Source organism: Notothenia coriiceps, unplaced genomic scaffold, assembly GCF_000735185.1.
Source record: "Notothenia coriiceps isolate Sejong01 unplaced genomic scaffold, NC01 NC01_scaffold00000339, whole genome shotgun sequence".
Classification (NCBI taxonomy): domain Eukaryota; kingdom Metazoa; phylum Chordata; class Actinopteri; order Perciformes; family Nototheniidae; genus Notothenia; species Notothenia coriiceps.
In genome coordinates, this window is record NW_011333040.1 from 22267591 (window position 1) to 22268656 (window position 1066).

At 40.2% G+C, this 1066-nt stretch overlaps 1 protein-coding gene across 1 annotated transcript in view; it reads left to right on the forward strand.

The window, feature by feature from the left end:
* Positions 1–1066, forward strand: part of LOC104952387 (NADH-ubiquinone oxidoreductase 75 kDa subunit, mitochondrial-like) — a 10313-nt gene that overhangs the window by 5100 nt on the left and 4147 nt on the right. The window contains exons 16-17 of the mRNA XM_010779204.1: positions 423–598; positions 1013–1063. Coding sequence (XP_010777506.1) covers positions 423–598; positions 1013–1063 — 227 coding nt within the window. The remainder of the gene's footprint in view (positions 1–422; positions 599–1012; positions 1064–1066) is intronic.

Here is a 1066-nt window from a genome sequence, read left to right on the forward strand (position 1 = left end):
CATATACAGACATACATACACACATACCATACACATACATACCATACACCACACACACACACACACACACACACATACCATACATACATACATACATACACACACACATACCATACACACACACACACACCATACACACACATACACATACCATACACACACATACACATACCACACACACACACACACACATACATACATACATACACACATACATACACACACACATACACACACACATACATACCTACCACACATAAACATAACACACATACACACATACACATAACACATACACACACACATCATACATACATACATACATACATACATACACACACACATACCATACCATACCATACATATATCCAGTGGTAACCATGAGAGAGAGAAAGTATATTAAAGATGTTAAACCCCTCCAGGTCATCATGGTGACGTAGGAGCACCGATGGCAGACATCGTCCTCCCCGGCGCTGCATACACAGAGAAAAACGCCACGTATGTGAACACTGAGGGGCGGAGCCAGCACACCCGGCTGGCCGTCAGCGCACCGGGGATGGCGAGAGAGGACTGGAAGATCATCAGAGCCGTGTCTGAGGTGAGCAGGAAGTCACTCATTGGTGAACATGGTAGATGTAATAAACTATTTCCGTTGACTCCTTTAAAAGCAAACTCAAAACCCAACAAATTTCCATCACCTAGTTTCAGCATCACTTCAGTCACATGCTCTTATCACATGGCAATACTTATGGTGTTGTGTAATGTTTTTATAATTGTTATGCTTAAGCTATTACAACTTTTCTGTCATTAAAAAAATGTGCTTTGATTTGTCACTTTCACAAAAGAAATGACTTATCATTGTTTATTTATAATTTTTTATGACAGAATTGTATTTGTTAAAGTGCAAAGTGATCAAAATAAGGAAGATAAAGCATTTTAAAATAGTCAAATGATAATTGACATCATATTGAAATTGACCTCAAATGTAATGAACGTGAATGTGTGTGTGCAGCTGGCCGGTGTGGCACTGCCCTACGACTCTGTGGAGGAGGTCCGCTCCAGACTC